The 20,613-nt window shown below is 43.2% G+C and overlaps 1 protein-coding gene across 2 annotated transcripts in view; it reads right to left on the bottom strand.

The window, feature by feature from the left end:
* Positions 1-16,203, bottom strand: part of LOC147634946 (uncharacterized) — a 158,360-nt gene extending 142,157 nt beyond the window's left edge. The window contains exons 1-4 of one of the 2 annotated variants that reach the window (XM_086804212.1): positions 15,817-15,832; positions 13,620-13,718; positions 13,261-13,504; positions 13,028-13,177 (exon numbers count right to left, since the gene is read on the bottom strand). In XM_086804212.1, coding sequence (XP_086660338.1) covers positions 13,028-13,177; positions 13,261-13,497 — 387 coding nt within the window. In that variant the 5' untranslated portion in view covers positions 13,498-13,504; positions 13,620-13,718; positions 15,817-15,832. Of the gene's footprint in view, positions 1-13,027; positions 13,178-13,260; positions 13,505-13,619; positions 13,719-15,816 lie in introns of both variants that reach the window. The other variant, XM_086804211.1, reaches the window with a different exon arrangement.
* Between the last annotated feature and the right edge of the window lie 4,410 nt (positions 16,204-20,613).

The following is a 20,613-nucleotide window of genomic DNA, read 5'->3' as shown; positions in this document are numbered from 1 at the left end:
CAAACTCTATATGTGCATGTATGCACTATTATGTTCATGAATGCACCACTGGGTGTGGCTCCTGCAGGATGGCCATAAGCAGAGTAGGTAAAGCATCAAGAGGGACATATGTGGAAAGTACTTAGTGGATGTATTGTTTGGATGCATTGAGTGCTTTCATATGCTCATGTTGTACCACCAATCGTGGGTCCTGCGGGATGTCCATGGGCGTAAAGCTTCCGAGCAGCCCTTAGACTGTTACTTTAGAGTAGGTAGAGCATCTTGAGGAGCATATTGTTTGCGAATGCATATGTGTGTGTCATGCATATGTGTGCCATATGTAGAATGATGCATGGTTTTATTTTTGGCTAACACAAGTTACGTGTTTCCACTTGGTTTTAGACTTTTGCTGTAGGTTCTGAAGGAGCAAGTAAGAGTTGTTTGTCACTTTCACTTGGCGGTGTGGCCATATTGTGCAGGATGATTGTTTCATCACCCAGATGCAATGGAGAGCCATTGCTTTTGTCATATGGGGCATCTTTGTTCATAAGATGCCTTACTGTGCGATTGAGTGCAATCAAGGACGCTTGCTATTTTGCAAGAGGGGGCTATGTCACGACCATGTGTTCTTCTCTAGACAGTATGCAGGTGTGCACGGGGACATGGTGGACAGTGTGAATGGCATCGGTTTGGAAGTCAAAAAGGACTCAAGGTTTTAAAAAGTCTTTTTTTTCACAACCCCATGTGGGGGGAGGGAACAAAAGATTTTAAAAACTTTTAAAAACATTATAATACCCTTTATGAAAGATAACGTGGCCCATATCCTATTATTGGGGGCCATGTGTGTGCTCTTCTGAAAAGGGACTGGCAGGCTGCACAACAGGCGCCGCTTTATGGGTGAAAAAGCAAAGCACTGGACTGCACTTACACGCCAGCTAGCTGGACTGCAAAAAGCAGATGGCTGGATGCGCCTTTCTTTTTGGTGAAAAAAGCAGATGGTTGGATGCGCCTCTCTATTGGTGAAAAAGCAGATGGCTGGATGCGCCTCTCTACTGGTGGAAAAACAGTGGGACTGCACATGCGCCTTGGCTCTCTCTCTCTCATGCTTTTCTGGAAGGACTGCTGGCGGGCCGCGCTACTCTTGCTTTTTGGGAGAGTGCATGGGCTGCGCTTCTCTGGCTGCTGTGCTACAGAGAACACAGGCGCAAACCAAGCTTACTTTTTTGGAGAGAGAAGGTTGGTAAATTGGCTGCTGTGCTACAGAAAACACAGGCGCTGAACCTTCCTCTCTCTCTTTGCTTTTTGGAGGGAGAAGACCAGTTAGCTGCTGGACAGAGGTGCACAAGTATGCTGGTCCTCCTTGCAACAGGGCATGTTTTGAGACTGTTTATGGGCTATTTTGCTTGGCTGCAAGTACACTGTGTACATGGGTTATCAGCTGCAAGTACAAGGTAGCCTGGCTATGTTTCTTGGCATGGGAGCAACGCAAGCTCTCATGGGTGCATACCCATGGAGCAGATTGCTTTCTTCCTGCTTGGAAGGAACAGAGAGACCTGCAGTTTTGGGCAAACCTATGTAACATAGTTCTGGGGCAAAAATACAGCCAGACATATTCAGTAAGAGCTCTCTCGTTTGTTTGTGTTTTGTGTTGGCACTACATTTGAGTATGTGCCGAGAATGATTTCACATGGAAACAAGACATGGGTTTCATGCTGAGCCAGACAAAATGTTTCATGGGAAAACTAGTCACCCGATGTTTGCTGAAACAGGTCTTTATTTCATGTGGAAACATGTTTTTGGGTTTCTCCAAGAGATAAGTCACATGCAGGCAGCGGTCACAGGAGTGGACACATGATTGGTACAACCTTGCTACTGATTGGACAGGGGATAGGGAATCCATGACTGAGATGGATAGTACCCTTGGAAGGTAGAGAGGAAGTGTACAGGTGTGTCTATTGTATGGTACGCTGTGCTGTGAGGCGAGTTCTCTTTTGGGAAACAGTTTGGAGTCTTTGTTGTGATGCAGAAGCACTGGATGTGTCAGGGTGTGATGTTGTTCATAGGGTGAGAGGCTATGGATGGTTGTGGCAGCCCTGATCATGGGAGAAAGCTTTTGTATGCAGACTCAATGTGTGGGAGTCTTTTGATGTGAACAATGGCTGGACTTGTTTGTGGATGCCGAGTGGATATGAAGCCATGATGCAAGGTCTTTGCAGGCTTCAGGAGTTCTACTGTGACGGCTGAGTTTCCAGCCTTATCGTAATCAAAGCTCTCTCATGATCAATTAAAGAAATACCGCAAGGGGCGCCACTACGTTTTGGGGCCAATCGGTGTCCGTGTACTGTTTGCAGGAGCACTCTAGCTCCCCCTATGTGTTTTCCTTTTCTTAGTCCTCAAAGGTGTTGAATTGTTTTGTGTGCAAGTTTGTTTTTGCACCGCCCTTTGGTTTTGTCTGAAGACCAAGGCCGGTTTACAGTAGGGAACATGGGCACTTGAGAGGGTAGTGTGAGTTGCAAGTCTACATCGACAACCACTTGTTTGCAATATTGTATTCATATGCATTGGTATGGAAATCTGGTCAAAAATGCCCATAACACTATGTGCTTGATTCTCTCAAGATCAACATACTTTATTTGAGGGAGGGGCCGGCCATTCCAGCTCACTGTGTGTCTCTTGTCAATTCAGCAAATTACTTCTTGTATTGAGCATGTGCCCATCAGATCCTAGTGTATTTAAGTGTATTGATTAGCATTGTGTTCTACCAAGTTACAGGAGGTCACTAAATTTCTGATTTCAGCCAACGTTTTGCTGATTTTGGAGCATCTATACCTGTGTTTTGTTCCTGGCCTACATAGTTACCCGGTTTCTTCATGTTCCTTGCCTTCTGTTGGTGGAGGAGTGCTGTTTTTGCTAGACAGCAATGTTTTGGCTGCATTTTGCTTCCCAAAGGAGTTTTCTACACTCAGAGGGGGCCTATCTCCAGCTACTTCACTTGAGGATCAGTTTCGGGAGGTGTTTTGTATCTGTGGAGACTTTCTTCTGTAACAAGAGTTTCAAGATTTTGGAGGAGAGTAGTAATCTTTTTAAAGATCCTGAGCAAAGTTTATTTTGTTTGAGCCTGTGTTCAGATCTGCTGGTCATCAGTCTTTATGTAGATGATCTCTTGCTCATGGGATCAAACGATGACAAAATTGCACCTTTTAAAGAGATACTGCAACAGACATTTGACATGTCTGATTTGGGGCTTGTACACTACTATTTGGGCATACAGTTTGTGCAGGATAACAGAGGCATTGGGTTGTTGCAATCTCGGTATGTTGCTAAACTTCTGGAGAAGTTTAAATTTCAGGATTGCAAGCCTATTAGTACTCCTATGGAGCCTGGGATGAAACTGTCACTACAAGATGACAGTATTTCCTTTGATGCCACTACATATGCTCAGGCTGTTAGGTGCCTTACTTACTTGTGTACTACACGGCAAGATATTCAATCTCAGTTGAGCAGATTCATGCACAGCCCGCGGTTGTCACATTGGCAAGCTGTGAAGCGTGTATTCCGGTATTTGCAGGGTACCTTGTCTCTTGGATTGCTTTATCCTGAGGGGGGTGACATGCAGTTATACGCTTACAGTGATTCAGATTGGGCTGGTGATTTTGATACCAGACATTCCACTAGTGGAAATTGTTTCTTTCTTGGCTCTTCATGCATTTCTTGGCTAAGCAAGAAACAGACCACAGTGGCCACTTCGTCTTGTGAGGCAAAGAACAGAGCAGCCTACACTACTACTGTTGAGTGTGTTTGGTTGCGTCGTCTCATGACTGATATGGATATTTCAATGGAGGAGCCTACACCTATCTATACTGATAGTCAGAGTGCCATTGCTGTGGCCAGGAATCTTGTGTTTCATGCTCGCACGAAACACATTGAGATTCACTATCATTTTGTTCGGGAGAGACTCCAGGCAGGTGATATCAGTCTGATCTACTGTCCTATAGATCAGAATGTGGCAGACATCTTCACCAAGGCATTACCACGTCCGAAATTCGAAGCATTCCGCACTGCTTTGAATTTGTTTCCTTTTGGTGGATGATGTACAGTGATCACATATCACTCCGGGGGGGTTTGTTGGGTTTTATGCTGTGTATGCACCCAGAGGAGTGCTAGTGATCATCAGTAGATTACTAGGGCACTTTTTACTTCAGTTAGTGGAGGTTTTTTTCCCAGTTTAGCTCCAGTTTAGCTTAGTTACACTTATAAACAGTTTATAAGTGTTTTGGTCCACCCGGCACATTTTATGGCCGGACATGTGAACACACATCTTTTTAGGTCACTTTATTATGTGGCTATTGTACTTCACTTCACAAGCTGAATACATACAAGAGTCGTGTTCACTCTCTCTCTCTCTCTCTCTCTTTCTCCACGCCTGTGTTTGCAGCACCTCCAAACCCTAACCCTAACAGTCCAAGGCCTTCACTCCCGCCCTCAACATCTCTTTCAATCTTTTGACATAAATGACCACGTGAACTTACACTTGATGGTAACTCTAGTTTCTAGACCACATCATTAATTAACTTAATTATCTCATAAGACCACTAAATCGGATAGAAAGCTTATAAACTCTTATAGATTTCCTCATCTCCAAATCCTTAAGGATTCTAAGATATACCATCTAACCAACTCCGAATTTTATAAGCAAACTCTCTTGCATCACCATGCCCCCTGGCTACGAAAACTTTTTTACCAACAAAGTGTTCTCTTGTACAAGATGCGGGTGCCCAAGAGCACCAAATTTATCCAAATCTGTGAAAAACAAAACAATACAAGCTCTCGGTCACCAACCAAAGCACCAACTGCCCAATAGAGAAAACAAACCCTCAATCACCAACCAAGGGCAAAGCAGTCACCAACTCTTGTCTAGATAAAGCCAACCCTCGGTCACCAACCACGGCCAATGCAGTCAACAACTGCTGTCCCGTTAAACCAAGGCCTTGGTAACCAACCTGGGCTTAACAATCACCAACTGTCCCTTGGTTTCAGAGCTGTCCACACGATTGTGCAATTTCTGCAGCTCCAAACAAGCCCAAAACAGCACTTAGACCAATCGTTTTACATCCCATGAAGCTGGGTTGAATCCTGGCACGACCTGTATCTGTTCCATCTCAAGGAAACCCATGAAGTATGGCTGAAATTTGCTCTATTTCAGCACAGCCAGCCAAAAGAGATGCAGTAGAGGAAGTTGACCAGCCCTAGGGAGCAAGTATGCATCTTGATTGGCTCTTTGTGGCTTGTGGGAAGAGAGAGAGAGCACTGTCGGCCTCCCCTGCAACCTGTTTTTCAGCAGCCGACCAGCCCTATTGCCCCTGTTCCATAAGTCGACCAGCCTTGTAGTTCTTGTACCTAGTATCGGCCAGCCTCACTGCTCTCATTCTTGCTGTCCACAGCCCATATGCCCTCTACAGAAGAAGTCGACCAGCTCTTGTGGCTGCCCTAGCTTGCTCAACACCCCAAAACCCGAAAAAAACAACTCGTGGGTATCACAAATAGCCCCCAGGGTCACTTTTAGCAATTAGTGGGTTTTTGGTCCATGCCCAGGGTGCCCAAGTCTAATAATTGGTGCCGGTTCATTAAAATAGTCCAGCCCAATGTGAACTCTCTTATAAATTATAAGTTTGTCCGCCCAAACTTTAATGAATATGAACCTGCAACCATAGACTTTAGTAAACAAAGAAATAATAATTAAATAAGGTTGAGTGTGCACACATGCATAAATATAGTAGTCAGAGTCACCAACTCTTCTTACTGACTTAGAGTCACCAACTCTAATCACTCATTAAAGTCACCAACTCTTATATGAGTGAATCCATCATGCTCCAAGAAATCCTTCCGCATGACACAGATCTCTGGAGGATTGTGACAGAACCCTTGCTTCTTGTCCATATGCATGCATGTGTGTGAGTATGTGTGTGTGTGTGAGAGAACAGCCCCTAAAAGGGTTATTATGCTAAGTAGTGTGCGAACACACTCTTATGAGTGGATATGATAAGTGTGCCATGTGGCATGTACTTATCAGTGTGTGTTATTTGTATGGGTCAAAAGATAAGGCTACAAGCCTACAAAAGCATTGTACTTGGTGAGTCAACATCACTTCTATCATATCAATCAATCTATCATTGAATCGTGCAATGCTCACTCGTTCAGCACTCTCTTTCTCTCTCTCTCTCTCTACATACACACCATGGATATCTTCCATCCACCTTAGCTTAGGTTCTCTTTTGTGCAAACCCTAGTGTTTACAAATGGTATTAGAGTAGGCTATGCCCATTGCCATAGTCACTCTGACCACTCTCATGTAGGCTTCTACATGAATCTCGCACACCAAGCCTAATCTCACACGAGGTAGGGTTGCACCGAAGGACAACGCTCCCCAATCTTCGACGCTAGAAAGGAATAGGCCGTATAATCATACAACTCCGTACAAGTCGTGCAAGTGGCAAGTAGGAGCGTTGGCCATAAAGAGGGTGCTAAAAGAGTGCACAAAGCAGAAGCAAGATAAGCACTAGAGTGTGCTAATATGAGAAGTGCAGGAGAGAGAGAGAGAGAGAGAGAGAGAGAGAGAGAGAGAGAAAGATTTTATTAACGTCTTCCAAAAGACCGAACTCGGCCTATGAGACAAATCGGAGAGAGAGAGAAAGTAACTATGCTGAATATGCTGCAATGAAGCAATCCCGAGCAAGAGACATAAAAGGTCTCGTAAGCGAGGGATACAAAAGATGACCAAACTATGAAAAGTGAGGGAGGCAATAATTAAGGGCTGGCCGACTGGACAAATCAGAGCTGGCCGACTGGGGGAAAGTCACCCGACCTGGAAAAAATACCAAGAAAATAGGGGTGGTTGGCCAGCCCACAACCAAGGGCCATAAAAGGGATCAAAAGGGGGCTCCAAACAAGGATAGAAACTGGGGATGAATATGCTAACACCCCCTCTCAGCACCAAACGCTGAACAAACTCTGAGAAGCCGAAGAAGTTGTCCTCTGTCAAAGACAAAAGACAAAAGACAAACTCTGAGAAGCCAAAGAAGTTGTCCTCTATCAACGACAAAAGAATGCAGCAACAACAGGTACCAGGAAAGCTCCACAAGCAATCTCCTCATCAACTCAACTACAAAAGCAACAAAACAAGCTACCAAGTACACTGATCCTCTAGAAGAAAACAACCATGTAGGTTGCGTCGTGCTGCTCCAAATATGGGTGCCAAACCCAAATGTAAACACAGTGCCATAGAAATCCCTAGAAGCCTACTCCAAGAAGAAAATACCCTCAAAAGAAAGAGTCTATCTGCTCCAACACTGTACCGAGAGTAGCCCAATGCTGTACAAAAGCACCTCCTCAAAGGTCGGCATCACCAGATGTAAGAACTCAACTGCCCCCTCTGAAAACTGATGTCAGGACTCCACAAGCCCAACCAAATCCAAATCCCAAACCTTCAATACTTGGAAGTACCACTGTGCCCCAGGCACGGTCACGGACACACCTGCCCACAATCCAGAATCCTCACAAAGTAAGGGAAATAGGAACATTCACAGTAGTGGTAACTAAAGTAGTAGTAGCCTCCTCAATAACATCACATAGTGTAGAAGCAAGTTCCTCCATAGAAGGTAAAGGGACCAACAACACATCCTGGTCACTGGTTGTCGAAGAAAGAGTCGGAGGTGAAGCAATAAGAGACAAATCCCCCTCAGAAGCTATGAGCAAAGATATCCCACTGTCTTCCTCAAAAACATCACCAGAGATGGCCAGGAGAAGTATGCACAGAAACAAAAAACTAGCCAACTATCCTTCGCTGCAAGAACATCTCCAAAAGAAGTATCCACAAGATCACCGGCTGCATAGCACCCACAAGCAAAAACCATCTATCGATCATTGGCATCACCATACAGATCACAAAGCAATTGCCACACAGAAAGTAGAAGCATCATCAAAAGCATAGATGAAGTGTCGAAGAACCGAATCCTGACAATTCAAGAGGAGAAACCCATAGATCTGTCCGTCAGTCCTCCTCCACCTACACACATCCTCCGCAGAGGCAAGGTCCGGTAGGCGCCGATTCTTGTACGAGAGAAACTCCATCAAACCATACTCCCTGAGAATAGAAGTAACCTGCAACTTCCATGACTGAAAGTTACCACCATCCATGGCTGAAAGTTACCACCATCCAACTTGTCTGCCTCATCCAGGAAATAACAAGAAAGTGGTGCGGGAGAAAAATCTGAAACTGTCATCATTGATCCAACCAATAGGACCAAACCTCATAAGATCAAAACTGTCCTAATCAAAAAACGCTGATGTAGGTCCCTTCCTCCCACCAAAACGCAGCTCTAACAGGCTCGATAGCACCCGAAAATCCTCGTGTAGCAAAAAACACAAAAGCTTCTGTCGATTGTACCTATAGCCTTAAGGCCACAAGAAGAGGGAAGCAAAAAATGCTGATTTGATATAGAGAGAAAAAACAGCCACACAGGGCCTGGGAATATGCTGTAGGAAGGTGCAAAAGGGAAAGGCAACAACTAGGACAGTCTTGGCGGTAACTCGAGCTCTCCTCAAGAAAAACGCACAATCTCAGAAGAAGTGGTGTCCACCACAGGTACCAAGGTTGCCACCAAAGCCAGAATCACCACAAGACCCCCTCTGCAATAGGTAATGTCCACTAGAGAAGAAAACACAGCCAAACAAGGGGCTGCAGACCTGAAAATACAGGCTGACCAGTGCCACTCTCCTGTAGAGAAAAAACGCTGATGAGAAGGTACCTTCAGGCTGAAAGCGATGAAACCCAAGTGAAGGTAGAGCGACCAACAGCAACTGTCCAGAAAACGCAGCAACCAGAGGCTGCAAATCTGAAAAAAACGCAGAGGTGAAGGGGCTGTAGATAGGGCAAAATCTGGGGCAGCAGAGAGAACTCTAAACCTAGTGCGATGATACCATGAAAGAGTGCACAAAGCGGAAGTGCTAATCTGAGAAGTGCAAGAGAGAGAGAGAGAGAGAGAGAGAGAGAGAGAGAGAGATGAAGCAACTATGCTGAATATATTGCAATGAAGCAATCCCGAGCAAGAGACATAAAAGGTCTCATAAGTGAGGGATACAAAAGATGACCAAACTATGAAAAGTGAGGGAGGCAAGCCCACCTATAAATAGGTAATGAGGGGCTGGCCAACTGGACAAATCAGAGCTGGCCGACTGGGAAAAGTCACCCAACCTGGGGAAAAATAGCAAGAAAAAAGGAAAAAATACAAGAAAATAGGGGTGGCCAGCCCATAACCAAGGGCCATAAAAGGGATCAAAAGGGGACTCCAAACATAGGCAGAAACTGAGAATAAATATGCTAACATGTGCTTGTGCAGATGTTACAACTGATGCAAGGAGGCGCCTAGTCCAGAGAGGGGTTAAGGGGGTGACATGCAGGCTTGCTAAGTGCTGGGCAGCCCACCATGGTGCCCACACCTTCCCAAAAGATGCATGGGCACCCCACATGGACAATAGCGGGGGCACTTGGCTCTTTTGAGTGTAGAGGGTGCACAAAGTGCTCCAATGCCCAATGCCCACAGTTTCTTTTTTTTTCAGAAAGAGACTTCTATTAAGTATGAGAAAAACATACAACAATCACAGCTATAAGCCGGAAGAGAATAGAATCACCCCAATATGTAAGGTGATTTCAACCACTGAGGAGCATCATGATGCCATGTAAGACCTGTGGTACTAGAGGAAAAGAAGATGCCATGGTCCCATTCCCGCATAAATATCGCACGCTTCACCTGCGCAAAACGAGAGGGCCCCTGAATGCGAGCCCAAGTAGCCATAAGAGTGTGGATGATATCACCCCATATAGTACTGATGCTCTGAGACCCAAAAATCTGGACACCCTCAATAGCTTCCGTGCATCTAGCTCTCCAGATCTGCCATGCTGTAATACTAGCAATAATCTCCCAACTAGTGTCAATCCTCTGTCTAGGGGGTGTATAATCAGAGTGAGGAACATCCTGCAATAAACCATGCTGGGCAATATCTCTACGAATGAAAAAAACAGAACCTGTACCACTGCCCTCATAAAAAAGTTGTGGACCGGACTGGGAGAGCCAAGCAACTGCCCCCCAAGTCACATGCATGGCTCGGCCACTCAATTTGCCCCAAATCTGCTGTGCAAGGCTGCATCCCCATAGACAATGTTGTACGGACTCAAAATCTGCCGCACATCTAGGACAGGAAGGTGCTACATCGAAAACTGATCTCCACTGATTGGTGGGTGTAAGAATAACCAACAGAAATGAGAGATTTGGCTCCTTCTATATGAGTGCCAAAGTCTATGCCAATATCTGCGCTGTATCACTGGAGAAATATCATAGCTCTCCCAATGGGGCCTGAGAGTAGGGATCCTATGCATCTGTCAAGTGAGGAGAAGCCTGGCATTCCGAACAATGAAACTGGAAAAAGGAAGGCTTTTCAAAGGATCGAAGGCATCAATCCACTCCCACTCTCCTGGGTCCCACTAAAGATATCACATAGGACTGCCACCATATAGCCACAAACACCAAGAGCCATGTGTCACTATCTGAGGAGAAGGGTCAATGAACCAGTGCTTCCCCAAGCGACCAACAATCCTCACTCGACTAAGCCTAGTATTTGGTATAATCTCCTCCATACATCTCCTCTATCTCCCACCAGGCATGATAGAATAAATAAGGAAATCTGTATCCTCCTGGCTTGGCAGAGCAATGACCTGCAGATGTATGCCTATCCTCGAAAAAACTCCCAGCCAACTCGGATGATGGTCTCCGTGAAAGATCCCAAAAAGCCACTCATGCAGAATAGCTGCATCAATTTGATCAATACGAATGCAAGAGCCCCTAAGATGCTGAGTGGATGTAACTCTCCGATCCTCCGAAAGACTCTTAAAGGTCTTCCAAGCAAGAATTGTGTATGCGCATCTCTCCCATCCTGACCATTGCATATAACGAGATGCACCAAGTGGCCGACCAACCTCATCCCTAATGAACTCGTTCCACATAATAGGTTGTCGTTCAGCCTCGTCCAAAGACCTAGGAAGCCTTTGTCGCAAAAAATATCTCATGCTTCTCCATGCTCTGACAATGGCTGCAATAAGAGGGGAAGATGGTGCCCTAATATCAACCTTTGTGAACAAAAAACGTGTGTTGGGCATCCAGTCTCTCCTGACCCTGGGTGTACATCTGGAAATCTGAGACAAGAAAAAATCCTTCCAAGGCTGAGTGCCTGGTAGGAAACCTCCGACCACAAGTTTGCAAAGCAACGCCCTACATTGAACATCCGAATCGATAATATTCAAGCCCCCCTCTCTTTTGGGCTGAATAATTGTGAGCCAAGCTACCCTGACACAAGTGTCTGAGGTGTCATCCAAGCCCGACCAGAGAAAATTGCGAATCAATCTCCGCAATTGGCCAATGCACGTACGAGAGAAGCACCAACAAGAGGCAAGAAACCATGCTGAGGCAAGCAAAACCTCATTAGCCACCAACGCTCTGGAGGCTAAATCTAATCTCCTGGAGCTCCAATGGAGAAGCTTCTTCTTCCGGATACTCATAAGTACCGGAGCAAACTGCTGTGCAGGAGAAATATCAATCCCAACTTGGCATCCCAAATATCTAGCAGTGCATCCTTTGCTGATCCAAGTAAAACCAAGCTCTGCACCCCAATCAACTCTCGGTGAATCACTAACCCAAAAACCAACAGATTTGTGCCAATTAATGAGTGTCCCTGCTGCCAAATAGAACTCCTCTAGTGCTACCTGGAAGGAACATAAGCATATATGTGAAGCCTCCAAAAACAGGGCTTTGTCATCAGCTAACTCAGAGTCAACCAACTCCTCATGACTACGAAGCGGCAACCTCAATCCTAAAATACCAGCAGTGGAGCGGAGAAAGATGCTCATGGCCTCTGCAACTACGATATATAATAAAGGGGCTAATGGGCAGCCCTGTCATACTGAGCGAGAAATCTGAAACCGCTCTCGTCTATTACCGCAAGCAAGAACTCTACTGTGGGCATCACGATACATGCATGAAACTCCCTTGATCCATCTCTGAGAGAAGCCCATATGACTAAGAGTACCCTCAAGGAAGTCCCAATCCACTCTATCATAGGCCTTCTCAAAATCCAAGAGCAGAATGGCTAAGGGCTGATTGCTCGCTTTAGTCCATTCGACGGCCTCCCAAAACGAGAAAATGTTATCAAAGATGCTCCTGCCGTGTAAGAATCCATTCTGGGTATCATGACTAACATCCTGCAAAATTGGCTGCAACCTGAAGTTACCTGATGCTCGCTGCCTTAGCAAGAATCTTATAGGCAGTCCCAAGTAAGGTGATAGGTCTCCACTGGCCAATCAATGTCTTATCCCCGCTCTTAGGAATAAGATAAATAAGCCCCTCAGTGAGAGAAGAAGGCATAGAACCTGTGTCCCACATCTCTTGCAAAGCTGATGTTATCTCAGCCCCAATCTCATCCCAGTGCCCACACTTTTCATGTTTCACACTCACTTATTAATAAATGTGAACACATAAGGGCTTAAAATTTTGTCTAGGTCCCAAATACTTCTTCCTTCATTTCCTTAATTGTTGCTGTAGTTGTTTCAACCAAGCAAAGCCTCTCAGCTTTGATGTAGTGAAGATAGCATGCACAACCTTCCTGCCTCTTGTCTAATCTCTGTAGGTTTTTTCGACCATGCTTTATGCAAGTCCACCCCACCCAATTGTGTCATGTTTCTTTTTAATTCAGTAAATCTTGAGTCCATTCCAAAGCAGGCCAAACTTAGTACTGCATTGACACTGTGCATAAGGGTAGTTTAAGCAGAGGGCAAAAATCAACCCTTGAGTGTTTGCCTTATTTATTGTGACACCTTGAACATCCACGGCAGATAGAACCCTTGGTACCAACATAGAGATTCATTCTTACAGATAAAAAGTCAGCTTTGGAAAATAATTTCTTAACAATTCTACAGCCAAAAAGCAGCACAGTATAGCCTTACCACAATTTTCTCATTCAGTGTGTCTCTTTCTTCAAAGGTTTTGTCCAATGTAATTTTCCCCAATTCACTACGCATGGTAGTCTGAGCAAGTTGAATCACAGCATAGAGTGGATTCTCAACACCATAAGATGCTTTGATAGCATCTACAATCTGCATCAGTGACATGAGTAGCTTTCAAAACCAGATCAAGCTGGCCAGGGAGCAATTAAGTACCAAAAATAAAAATAGATTACCTTCACATAAAGAACCCCATCTATTGAAATGCTGACATTATCTTTTGTGATTGCACTCTGATCAGGAATTGTGATTGCTTCCTCCTTCAAAGAATGCACGTAGGCAATTCGATCTACGAAGGGAATCAAAATGTGAATGCCTGGATCCAATGTCTTAACATACTTCCCAAAACGCTCAATCACACAAGCAGTTTTCTCCGGAACGATGCGAATGCCCCAGTTTGTCGGTGTTGACATTACATACCTTCACAACGACAATATTCCAGAATCAATACAGTGCCAGTACAAAAAGAAATTAATGTTAACCATTATCATATGGCACACAAAGTAGAACCTTTGCAAACTATCTTCTCCTGTACCTTGCACATGCAAAGTCCAATGAGGCCTTTTATAACAAGGCACTGATTAGATTGATGCTCTTCAAAGTAACAATATGAATTAGTCTTTCTTCAAGTTACCTGAGATAGAAATAAAGAGAGCCTGGAGCTTAAATCTTTACAAGCATCTCAACATTCGATAGAGCTCAATAATCAGAGGTCGACACTCATACACACTCTTCACTGAGACCACAATTTCAAAAACTCAACAGGAATCACTTAAACTAAGGCTTCTTGGACCTCCACCTAAACAAAACTTCCATGCAAGAACAGTTCAGAATCGTGCAGAAAACTACTATCTTCACCAACCTTCAGCATTGTGCTTCATCCGGAAGGAGAAGAATTGCGGGACAGAAGTTAGGAGTAGAAAGTCTTGTAAGGCCCCTTCTAAATCTCAGCCAGAGAGCTGCAGGAGGAGGAACCTGTGATATAGAGTGCTACATTCAGGACAGTCCCTTGCCTTTATAATGCGTAGAACCACAACTGCTCAGGAAACAATGTGTAAATGCTTGAAAAGGGCCCCAAAACAAACTAAAAACAAGGTGAGAAAGAATACACCTAAAAGGAGATGACCCAATCTATGGCGAGACCCACTCTAGAAAACCCAACCAAAGTACAGTCTCCACTTTTTCTAACTTTGAGATAACCAGAAGATCCTGCATTGACTGCCATTCAGATCATTTGCTTGATTGTTCATGAGCCCATTTCTAAGGCTTCACGAGCTAAGTGCAGCTACAAATCTCAAAGAGGTGCTCTTTGAACTCATTGAAGCAATCTTTTAAATCCTAGCAAGTCCCAATCATGACTATGTGCAGACTCAGTTAGCAGGGTGTACATCCACATGCGAAACCGATTCAGCTTGCCATCTAATTCTATATAAGCCAATTAAAGATCATCTACTTTGATAACACACACAAAATTGCTTCACTTCATAAAATAAATGACTTTTGTAGTCTCCTAAAATCTCAACACGATACCCAGCACATGGCGCATGATACATGACTTCACATACAGATGTTGGGATCAAGGTCTTGCCTATGTGTGTTTGTGTATGTGTGTGAACATCCTCTTACAAAGGTGTAAACCACAACACGAATTGGCCTTACTGCACCCAATATATGTTGGTGTCTGGCTTTTGCATCTGCACGTCCATGACTGAGCACATGTAGTTGGGCCAGCTCTTCTCATGTCCATGGACTTTGAGTAATCAGAGCACGCAGATATCCTCTCTTTTTTTGCAAATTTACAAGGATAGGGGAGGGTGTCCAGGTGGATTCTCTTGAAAACAAACCCCCCCCCCTCCCCACAGGCATAAAAAAATGTGCAGCAAGGGTGAAAAAAGACTCTGCAAGCACACAAATGTTTTATTACGAGAAAAACAATTTGGTACCAATAAAGGTTCTTTTTAAGGATAAGCTGGTTAAGTGGCTGGATAAGACGAAGTATACAATAACTCGAAAGCTAAAGTTCGATATCAATGTACACAGCAAATGAGTCATGCACATTGTAAACCATATTATTGTGGCAGTAGCCTTAATGGCATTGAAAAGTAAGTCAATAAAAGCATGGTTCACAATGTTGTAGTGGGCTTGATGGCATTGGAAACTAAAGTCACAGTTGCTTACAAGAACTCTCAGCAAGGAAACTAACAATTAGGACAAAAGCAGATACCGCAAGAGCAAATGAAAGCACAGTTTACATTGTGGTAGTGGCCTTGATGGCAAGAGATGGTTTTTTACAAGGTTTTTGAGAAAAAATACTGACAATTAGGGCAATCACATACATTGTCAAGGCAAAAGAGAGCGTACCAACACAAACGAAAAATTGAGAAATGCATACCATCTGTCAGGATCTTCAAAAAGACTGCTTCTGTAAACCCACGACATGTCACACATGGCACACCACATGACATATGACACATTACACGTGACATGACATATCATATTGACACATGAAAAATCTAGACGTAGAAATCAACATGCAGCAAGCCCATACATAGTACGTAGATTGCTTGCAGATACTACGTAGTGTGCAGGTACAGTCCACAGGTCTACTATGGTAATGGCTGTAGTGGCAACTAGCAACTAAGATGATGATTTTTCCCGGGCTTTCTAAACACAAAATCGTAGGTCAAAAACCATGGTTTTTGACAAGAACAACAGGATGGAGAAATGCATACCGTCTGCTAGGATCTTCGAAACGGCCGCTTCGGAAGCTTCTGATGGAGAAGTCCCATGAGGAGCTGCCAAAGGGAGGTGCAGCGATGATGGCCCGATCTACAGAGCACAGTGGCGATGGCGATGAAAGTGATCGCCGCCGCGACATAGTGGAGAGGAGGGACCGGGACACATTGCTACGAAGTGCTCTCGTGCTCGCCATGGCATCACAGCCGGTTTTCCTCTCCCTGGTTCTTCTGAGGATTTATGAGAGCTGGTTACACATGTTCAAATGCCCGTCCAAGGGTTTTGGTGGTCGTGCATTTGTACTCAAGGTTTACTCAAGAGTTGTGTGGGGGCGCTTAGAATCAAGTTATCACTCTAAAATGCCAAGCAAACTCACCACTAACTTCTTGATCATTTAGGGATCTCTTCAGATATATGGTTTGAGCTTCTCCTTTCATTTAAGATCTAGCTCTTAGAGCTTTTGGTTAGGGGTTGCTTGAAATAGAAAGGGTTATATTTAAGGTGCCCTGAGCAAACCTAGTTGAATAATGGCACAATCATTTTTATCAAGTCTCAAATGTCCCACTTTTGGTATAAGGCTTTAGTGAAATCAATTCTATGGTTGAGATTTTTCCACTTTTGATACAAGGCTTAGTATATCAAATTAATGACACAATGAAATCTCTCTAATTGAGATTGTCCCAATTATTGGTATAGCGCTATAGTGATAATGTTTACTTTTTTGAGATTGTCCCCAATTTTGGTATAACACTATATTGATGATGTTCACTTTGGAGTTAGTATTGACAATGGATGAATCTTTCACACTGGAAGAATCACTCTCCCAAGCCCTTTGGTCTATTTATAGATAGAACATTTATCTTGAATTCAACTAATTTGTCACACCAATCTCTCTTCTAGACATGGGCTTGGGAGGACGGTTATAATAAAAGCAAGATATTGTTACTACCTGATCCTTTATACGGCCTCCACACATGGTGAAGCAGATGGGCCCTAATTCCACCAAAGCATTTACCCCTATTTAGTATGCTTAGATTGGAGTAGCAAGCTAGAAGTAGAGTGAAGGCTCACCTACTAATTACTGCTATCCAGGAATCTTTATAGTAGTAGACTTGATTTGTATTCCATAGTCTCAAAATTAAATATCAGAGATACACTCAACAAACTCCACCAAAGATGTTGGGATAAGTGCAACAATCCTAGTGGTGGGTACTGCCTTTAAAATTTCAAGCACATCAAAAATTGTGAGATGCCCTCCTTAGGCTATCCACCCTAAATTAATTGATCATGAAGCAAAGTGAGCCACTTTACTAAGCCTCCTTAGGCTATACATCCACCCAAAATTAATTAACCATGAAGCAAAGTGAACTGCCTTACTAAACCTCTGTAGAAGAGAGGGACATTGTTGGTTGCTTTTTACTAAATCCAAGAGGTAACTCTAGACCCAAGTGAAAAATAATAACCAAAAATAAACTTTCTACTATCACAATCTCCATCCTAATGTGAGCTACAATATCCGCTCAAGCTTTTGCTTAAGGTATAGGTGATGCCATACTCTTGTGTACCTTGGATGTAATTTAACACATATTGCCCCTGCCTTCCAATGTTTCTCTTGGGGTTAATTCAATAATTTGCTCAATACACCAATTACTAAAATAAAGCTACATCTAGATTAGCCTATCTTAGCTTGGATTAGCCTAAGTTTAGAGAGAGGAATGGTAATTCTCATTAGTAAAGTGATTAGTACCCAAATTAGGCTTATGTTGACTTATATACAAGACCCCCCTTTTTACATTACACTTTAATGTGTCCATGGGCATGGTCCTTTTCCCATTCTCCAAATCTATTACATGAGACCATTTAAGCTTTGTTACAAAACACCCAAGAGGTTTCATCCTCAAAACCATTGATGTGTACAAATATAATCCACATGGATGGAATATGCCACTTAGGACTCATATTAACATCTTGCTCTCTTCTTGTGCCATATATGTGGTTCCAAAAATGCAAGCTTTGTTACAAACCATCCTTACCCAAGAGGTTTTGTCCTCGAAACCATTGATATATACAAATATAATCCACATGGATGGAATATGCCACTAAGGACTCATGTTAACATCTTGCTCTCTTCTCATGCCATATATGTGGTTCCAAAAATGCATGTGTATGGCAGTGAATTGTTCCCAAAGCCTTTAAAATAAGCCATAACATCTACCCATAATGGCATAAGAGCCTCGTGTAACTTCCAAACACTATGCATCCAAAACCCAAGGGTATAGGGTTGTCCACAGTGAATTTACTGGAAATTTTAGCAAGCTAATTCAATGTTGTTGAGCTCTAAAATGCATCCAATAGCCCTTCAAACCTTAGATAATCCTTGCCATTTGATCAAGTATTCCACCAAAGTTCAATTGTGAAAAATCATTTCTCTTGTGCCTCCAAAATCAAATCCAACACATACCCAATCATGCCCTCCATTAGAGGTAGCTCATCTAGCACGAGAACTTTTGGCCCAAGGTAAGCTTTAATATGTGATACGTGAAACACATCATGAATTCTAGTAGTTGATGGAAGTGCCACTTGAAAAGCAACTTCACCAACACGCCTCACCACCTCTTGTATGGCCCATAGTAGTAGTGATGAGCTAACTTGGCATTCATGTTGCCCTTGAGAGTACCATATCTTGTCTTGGGAATCCTCAAGAACACCCAATCTCCCACATTGAACTCCAATAACCTCCTATGAGAATTTGCATAATGCCTCATTCTTTCTTGAGCTTGCCAAATGTTAGTCTTGCATTGTTATAAGAGTGCATCCAACTTTTCCATCTCCTCTTTTGCATTTAGACTCACCCCTTCTTGCTTTTGAACGATCATTTGCATATATTCACTTTGTGCCCATAGAGTGCCTCAAAAGGTGACATGCTAATGCTCTCATGATACGTACTATTATGAGCAAAGTCAATAAGCAACAACTACTCATCCTTGTGTATCATGGCAATAATGCCTTAAGTAAGCCTCCACCCACTTGTTCACCCTCTTGATTTATCCATCAGTTTCGGGGTGATAGGCGATGCTAGGTGTCAAAATAGTCTCCATGATCTCAAATAATGTCCCTCGAAATGTACTCATAAACTTCACATCTCAGTCACTAATAATTTGTTGTGGCACTCCATGTAGCTTGAACACATGAATCATAAATTGTTTTCCAACCATATATGCTAAAAAGTTAAACTTAGAAGGAATGAAATGTGCTACTTTTGTTAAGCGGTCCACCACCACATATATGCTATCCCATCGCCTTCTTGTGTGAGGTAGCCCAGTGTGATGAAATCCATAGAAATATATGTCCATTTGCCACTGGGCTTATGTGTGGGATCCTTGTTTTGTTGCCAAGGTAAACAACTTGTCATAAAAGCATACACATCTTTCCACATTCTCTTCCAATAAAAACTATTTCGCACCTTCTCAAAGGTCTTGAACAGCCCATGTGCCCCAATAATGGAAAAGAATGCATCTCTTCTAACACACTCTTCTTATAGCCTGAATTAGGCACAAGGTAGACTTTGCCTTTGTAGTAAATGAGTCCATTGTTGCGAAGCTTAAAATGCAATAAATCATCATGGGACCCTTACTGTAATTTTGCCACATATGCCCACATCGCCATGCATGTGCATGCCCACATACGTGACAATCTATCCGCCAACAATGTTCTCTTTCCCTTTCATGTGTAAGAGATTTCTAAATCACAGTTTTGCAATGTAGCCACCCATCTTCTTGGGAGATAGTGTAGGTTAAGACAAAAAAATATTGGAGTACTCTATGGTAACTCTATGATCACTCTTCACTAAGAAGTGACTCCCATACAAGTAGTGATGACACTTCTTAATTGCATGAAGTATTGCCCACCGTCCCCCGATCCTTTATGCATAAATTCACCCTTTTCCTCATTGATTTCTTCCTTGAAAAGCTATAAAACATATATGCATCCCATTTTCTTAAGCTCCCTCTCGAGTTGTGTTGCATTGATCACCTTGATACTCAGCACGCGAGTTTTGGTCGATGTAACCTCATTATTTCCATACACAAAACTCATATACCCTTGCTATAAACTCATGTGAAATAACCCAAGAGCTGTCAACCCTTGCTATAAATTTCATATCCCAATACAATGTCAGTGGGACCCATATCTAGACAAGTAAATCAGCCTTCTAAGTATAATCACTTGTGAGTGTCAAACTCACATCTTTGCATACCAATGTGTAATCCATATGTGCCCCATTAGCCACTTTAGCTTCATGCCACTATGGGGGATGTAATTTGAGGCTGCATATGGATTTTATGTTGATAAAGCTATGTGTGCTCCCAATATTGACCAAAACATGCACCACCCTCCCATTTATACATGCCTACAACCTTAATGTACTTGGACCCTTGCAACCAGCATAGGAATCACTTGAGATATTGTATAAAGTGGACATATTATCCTTGTCATCACGAGATGAACACACATAGGCAATGGTAACCCATCATCATAGTTAACTTCACTCTTCTTTGATCTACTTGGATTAAAAGGAAATTCACTATCATTCTATGCATCTTCAACTTCATTATTGGTATCTTCAAAGCACTCCTCATAATCATCCACATCCTCCTTTGTGTCTTCATGGGGGTAAGGTTCAGTGAGAAACATGCTTAAGGTCATCTTCTTGGCTTTACAAACCTTTAAATGATCCTTGTTCCATTTGTCACCACACTTGAAACACAAGCCCTTGTCCTTCAAGTCATTAATGG

The sequence above is a fragment of the Cibotium barometz genome, chromosome 10 (assembly GCF_041138505.1).
Source record: "Cibotium barometz isolate CiBa-2024 chromosome 10, ASM4113850v1, whole genome shotgun sequence".
Taxonomy (NCBI): domain Eukaryota; kingdom Viridiplantae; phylum Streptophyta; class Polypodiopsida; order Cyatheales; family Cibotiaceae; genus Cibotium; species Cibotium barometz.
Note: the sequence above shows the minus strand (reverse complement) of the source record. Positions and strands in the feature narration are given on the sequence as shown.